The sequence below is a fragment of the Adiantum capillus-veneris genome, chromosome 29 (genome assembly GCF_014529385.1).
Source record: "Adiantum capillus-veneris isolate H3 chromosome 29, ASM1452938v2, whole genome shotgun sequence".
Lineage (NCBI taxonomy): Eukaryota > Viridiplantae > Streptophyta > Polypodiopsida > Polypodiales > Pteridaceae > Adiantum > Adiantum capillus-veneris.
Genome location: NC_140959.1, coordinates 23,789,424 through 23,795,588, shown reverse-complemented (window position 1 = coordinate 23,795,588; position 6,165 = coordinate 23,789,424). Strand labels below are relative to the sequence as shown.

General features: G+C 43.9%; 1 protein-coding gene across 1 annotated transcript; it reads right to left on the bottom strand.

The window, feature by feature from the left end:
* Positions 1-613: 613 nt before the first annotated feature.
* On the bottom strand, positions 614-4,006 carry LOC147418898 (uncharacterized). The gene is made up of 3 exons (XM_086505599.1): positions 2,697-4,006; positions 2,078-2,419; positions 614-1,801 (listed from the first exon to the last, which is right to left on the bottom strand). Exons 1-3 carry the CDS (start codon positions 2,961-2,963, stop codon positions 1,244-1,246), a joined length of 1,167 nt encoding a protein of 388 aa, XP_086361725.1. The 5' UTR covers positions 2,964-4,006; the 3' UTR covers positions 614-1,243.
* Positions 4,007-6,165: the final 2,159 nt, after the last annotated feature.

The following is a 6,165-nucleotide window of genomic DNA, read 5'->3' as shown; positions in this document are numbered from 1 at the left end:
CCTACAGGGGCTGGGTGTGTGTGTTGTGGTTTCAAAGTTGTAGGTAATTCTCAAAAAAAAAAAAGGCCGAAGACCTGACGTTGTAGTTACCACATTAATGCAGGCAGTTTTGATGGCCATGCAGATAATGCAGCATTGTCAGATGGGCATGTAGTAAAAAAGTTCCATGGTGAATAATCATTCTTGCTCAAGAGGTTTTGTCTAGTATAACCAAATAATAATTCAGGGAATGGCAAGCCACGATCGTCCTTGTGGCCTCACAGGACACTCTAGAGAATAAGATGTTCACAGTTCATCACAACGGGTGAGATGTTTGCAAACCATGCAATGATGGCAATGGCTATTTACATGTGAGCATTTGCATGCAGAGAACGCACCACAGAATACATTGGACTTGAAGCTCATCTGCACCACCCTATTCATTGTTCTTCTCCCGTTCCCCAACAATGGCACCAAAAGAAGGTTGTGCTACCATTGTAGTATAGTGTTCGTTGCTAACCGTGCATCACCTTGCTCCTTGAAGTACCATTCAATTCAAGGAAAACTAAGATACTTATCTCCTTCACAAAAGACTCAACACGCAGATTTAATCAGAACAAGATCAACTCAGGTAGGAAAAAAAGGATAAACCATTGTAATTAAATACAGGAAATGGTTAGGTTACACATCTGAAGCCTGCGCAGGAACCTTGGAGCAAGAGTAGCTAATGATGTAGCACTACATCACATCATTGTGTTAGAACTCCTGTTCAATGGATAGATTTTGTTATTCTTGCTTTCTCCTCCTCTGTGACCTTCTTCATGTGCCTTCTTTTCTGACACCGCCATGAAGGACCGCATCTGTCCACTAATTTGCCGAATTCTAAGTCTGTCATGTGTAAAACAGTGAGATTAGAGAGCTCCTCTGAGCTTGAAATGCTTCTCACACTCTCTGCAAAATGTCATCAAGACCCATTGTTTCCCTTGACAAATTATTTCAGGGATGTATCTGGCTGGCCCTTGAACATGGAGAGCACTGGCAGTAGGTCTTTTTCTGTGGAAAACAACTCTAAGGTCCGCACTAGAAACTTTGAAATGCGAAAAGCAGATTTTGGCATCTTGTAAAGTAGAGCATGCGCCAGGTCTACGCAGTTTTCTCATCCTCATGTTTTGCCCTCTCTTGGACACTTTAGTACCGGAGCTTAAGAATTCATCAAACTACCATCTCTTCTGGCAAGGCAGGAAGCTCACCATTTGCAGTTGGTTCACTGCTCATCAACTTTGCTGAATGATAGAGGCCTACCATTATCTACAGATGATAAGTGAGATGTTTCTTTTGAGTTAGTCAAGCTAACATCAGCCGGCGGGATGAAAAACTCTGGCGATAGCCCCGGAACATCAAAGGCCACTTCCTCAATGTTCCACGTCTCTTCCATCCTGGTTCTGGTGTGGTTCATAGCTTCCTCTCCAAATCGAAACAATGTGACCAAAGACTGCCCTGCATGAGCCAATGTCACACCTTCGACATCCCTATAATCCTTCAAGGTCGACTCGATGGTCGTCTCCCAATACACAGCTTCAGAGCCCGCAGCCTGGATTCTCGTTAAATGCGAGTCTTCCAAGAATACAAGCCAGCCGGTCCTCTGGCTGAAATACCCAAAGAGAACATGCCTGATTATCTCTGCTGGACCATCACTTCTGTCATTTAGCGTTGCCTGGTCGGCTGAAACTTTCAGCACAAAGCAGTCTTCGTCTCCGATCTTCTTCTCTCCCACACAATGGGCATTCACAAATATGCTAGCAGTCGTCATCGGGTCAAGGCCCTGACCAAAGGAGGAAACATCAAATTAGCAATAAGGACATCCGATTGAAGACCACAACGCCTCATGCAGCACAACACAACTTGCACTACTCTTGAACAGCTTTTAGGTACAGAAAGCAAAAATACCATTGTTAGGTAGTGCAAATAATTCAAAATAACAGCACTGATGCCTTTTCTCAAATCAAAAATAGATGCTCTCTCCTCTGAAGGCAAAATTAGACGCAAATTAGAGGACCCAAATGCCAACATGGCAAGGAAGGGTGTGTATGAAGCCAACCTGAAGGGCTCGTCTCAAAGGTCTGACGGGACCTTTTGCAGCATGTGCACCCAGCCACGGAGTATACCGCCACACCAATTTTCCATTGCTTCCTGCTTGTACTGTGCTACCTTCCAGTGCCAATTCCATGTACCATTTGTCGGGCATCATTTGCCACAAAACAAACCACCCATTCTCTGCAGATTTTGATGGGACCTTGGAAACCTTGGTGGCTGTCTCATATTGCGTAGTTATCATCTTCACCTTCCCTGCAATGTATGAATTACGCACAGAGGTTTGCAGTTTTGTGGCTCCCGTGGCTGCAATATACTGGTGGACGATGTACTGGGCTGATGATGCCTCCTGTAGTAAGACACCCTAACCGGGGTTAAAATTGTTCAATAAAATTGTAAATTCAGCACACTCCTATGAAGTCACTCACAAACTCCCCTTTCCCATGCAGTAACAATCTTTAAAAACTAGCTTCTCTTAATACCATTTTCTGTAAGCTCATCACACATGAGCATTCTTATAATTAACATTGATCTTGCTGCGTGCAAAACAATTGCAGCCTGTTACTCTACATAGATATGAACATAAAATGCTTGGAATATCAAATGCATCAAAAGAGGAGACATACAATGGGCACATCTTTGATGGACAGATGTGGAAAGGGCTCTGAGCAAACACCAACAGGGGCGAGGGGACACCCAAGGACGCCTAGAAGAAGGCGTGGGTCGGAGCGCTTTTTGCTGGTTTTTGTCCATGATTTCAAGCTCAGCCATGAACTACCATTCTTCCCATCATTGTCGAAATTCTCTGGTGTAGGCCCTTCCATCAACGGCGCGAGGGCCTCCCCCACAAAAACCCCAAATGCACCATTCATGCTATTCTTCTTTGGCTTCATCTCCAAGAGGAACTCTTGCCTGCTGGTGGCTTCTATAATCACCACTGGTGCTGCCTTACATGCTTTGCATGCAACAGAATTCCATGTGTGGTGGTTAAATCTTTTCTTACCATCGTACTGGCTTCATTGGTCAAGGTCTCTGCTTGAATTGTACATGTTCCTCAGAGAAAAAAAGCTTTAAAGAAGAGCTTTAATGGAGTGGGTACTTTTTAGTCATTAAAGCAAGCCACGTTACTTGTACTGCTGAAGAAAGGAAGAAAGCGAGCTCTAGTGGAGGGTTTGATGAAGTTGGAAGCTGCCTCTTTGCCTATCCTGCTCTCTCTTCGACAATGTGCTCGATCTATGCTCAAACGGGGAAATGTACCTCTTAATTTGTTCAGCAGAGTAGCGAGTTCGAGAGCGAGGAATCAGGATATGCAGGCAGAGGGAAGCCGCATTCAATGCCTGCAATCTTGTTTGCAGATAATGGATAACCGCCTGTAAAAGGAAATTCGACCTGATGAAAGCGGCATACAACCCTGGAGATGCGATTCCTGAGAACCCTGCTTGCTGATCTTGCGAAACCCTTCTGACCTTCGCTAGTGGAGCTCCAGTCCACAAGAATGCACCCCAAACCCTTCTGTTTCCTCTTAATCTATGACTATGTGTGTAAGCGATTGCAAATCTGCTAAAATAGAAGACGGTACTGCATTGGGGCTACCTGCAGGCTACCTCAAGCTGTTTGTTTCTCTCTGCTCAATCTCTGCTTCTCCTTGTTCTACCTGCTCTTCCTCCTCCTGCTGCCGCTCTTCTTCCTCCTCCCGGCAGTCAAGAATAAGGAGAAATGTAACGGAAGCTCGTTGCAAGAAGATAAAAGATGAAACGTAAAATGTGTGTGTGAGCGCTGCATCGAGAGAGAGGAGATGGTAGGTCAGAGAGAGAGCTGTGTGTGTGTGCGTGTGGAGAGAGAAAGAGGGATGGAGAGAGAGAGAGAGAGAGAGAGAGAGAGTGCGGATATATGGGTCAACTATCGCGCCACACGAGAAGGCAGAGTGAAACCAAGTGAGTCAAGTGACCATAAAAAACGGATGGGAGACTCTTGTAAACACATAATGCATATACACATGGCTTTGTGGAAAGCAAAGAGGAATGCCAGTGATAAAGTTTGCCCACAACTATTGAAAATCACTATGTGATGGCATATACACTACATATATCCAAACATGTCTATGCACAAATCCTGTGTTAGTATGATGTATGTATCCATGATTCAAGGTATGTGTTTATACGTGCATGTATGTGTATGCATAATGGAAGTATCTACTATCTACTAACATAATATGGTGGAAGGAGAGCCCTTTACACGTGTCGCAATCTCGGATCTGAAGGCTAAAGTTCAAACGAAAAAAAAGCCCCTTTGCATGCGATAAAGAGGGAGAGAGGAGGAGAGAGAGAGAGGCCGTCGAAGGCGGCCGACCGTCCTAGTATATGAAAAAGCCGAATGTGAGCACGGACTCACTCGACACTTATGCACGGTTTAGACTACCTACTCAAGCAGCTAGACAAAGGCAAATTGCTTTCATGGAAAACGCCTGTTGATTAGCAACATGATGGTGCTTTTTTGGACCCACCATTCTAGCGTGCAGCATTATCCCCTTGGACGAAGGGACGTTCAATCCCAACTGCTTGGTTAAGTCCATTAGATGGGTGGAGCAGTGGCAACTTTTCCTCCAGTGAAGAATGCACAGTGTGAACTTGGTGGAGGATGCTTTTTGTTTAAGTGGGCCTTCTTCGACAGTCTGAACGAGGCCTTAGTTGTGATGAGCACCATACAATTGCAGCATCACAATGAAACATTTCGAAGCTTGAATCAATTTCACCCTTAGAACGTGTTGTTTTCACCACGAAATGTTTCAATCCAATGTTAAAACACAGTGAAATTTGGGATAAGAAAGTTTATGAATGGAGTTTGAAAGGCCCTAAAACCTTAACCTCGGATAGTTAGCGAAACAACACTTGATCAACATAACATTCATGGCTCGAAATGTGTCCTCGTGCAAACCCCCGCGGAGACTGTCCCATGGTGACCATGATCTCAAATGGGTATGTATGTATATATGTGCACATTCAAACATGTGCACATAAATTTCTCACCTTTCATGTATATATTTGTTTTGTGTGGGTGCGTGCGATGCAAAGCAAAGGAAAGTGCGTGTGAACTGCGAGTGTGTTCTCACCAACCAAACTAAAGGGCCCAAAATCAAGGTGGATGCAGGGTCCAAACTAACTACTTTTATGTGGAACGTGTGAAGTGAGCCAAGCTTTAAGACTAGGCTATCGCCCTAGCTTATTAGACCATTCTTTTAAAAAGAAAAAAAGAATCTTCTTCCTTCAAAAAAAATAAATAAAGCAAATATGATATGTATATGCTTAATTCTTTAAGAATGGTGGGTTTATTAGAGAGAATCTCACTAGATCCCTTGTTTGGATCAAATAGGACAAGAAAATCAAGTGCCGGTGGAAGGAATATGGAGGGGAGCTAGCGCGCAACAACAACAAAAGCAGGCGTACGAGCGGAGGATGTGTGCGAGGGGCGATGGGGTAGGAAGCTCCTTTTTTAAAAAACTGTAGCACATCGCAAACCCTCTAGGGAAGCTTTTTAGGCAGAACACCTCGTCTCAGAGGCAAGGTATTGGAGGACTTTGGTGGAGCAGTCTGGGAAGGTGCTTAGCTGAGAAGGAATCTCATTGGATTCCATTTATATGTCGCATGATTAAGGATGATTTTCAATGAAATTGTGGTGATTATCTTGTGTTATGAAGGGCATTTGGTTAAAAAGTATGCTTTGGGAGGAAGTCTTATCAAGTTTGTTGTATCTACTCACAAGTTCACAACAATCTATAGATAGACCCATCTACCTAGATTCCTTAGCTTAAAAGCACAAAGTTGCTCCTTGAATCCACTCTCCATAACACACACATACACACATAGGTACTCGTAGAAGTCCATTGCGTTATGATCTCAATCCTCGCCTTGACGTCGAGTCTAAAGTTGTTCCCCAAAACATGTCTGCATGGTCTATAGGTAAGTTGTGCATGCCAACATACATTTCAAAGTCCCATCAAAATTTCATGCTTGCCTTGAAGAACGCTACCAAAATTTTAGGCTTGCAAATTCTCGAACAAGATTAAGAGGCTGCTATTGTTTTGCAATGGTCCCAAAA

Bases quoted from the DNA above. Each gene is read 5' to 3' on its own strand.
- LOC147418898 (XM_086505599.1), bottom strand. From the start codon at position 2,963: ATGAAGCCAAAGAAGAATAGCATGAATGGTGCATTTGGGGTTTTTGTG. The intron at 2,420-2,696 runs GTATGTCTCCTC...GTCTTACTACAG, and splicing joins CCATCAAAGATGTGCCCATT to GAGGCATCATCAGCCCAGTA. The intron at 1,802-2,077 runs GTTGGCTTCATA...TCCTTTGGTCAG, and splicing joins CTTTGAGACGAGCCCTTCAG to GGCCTTGACCCGATGACGAC.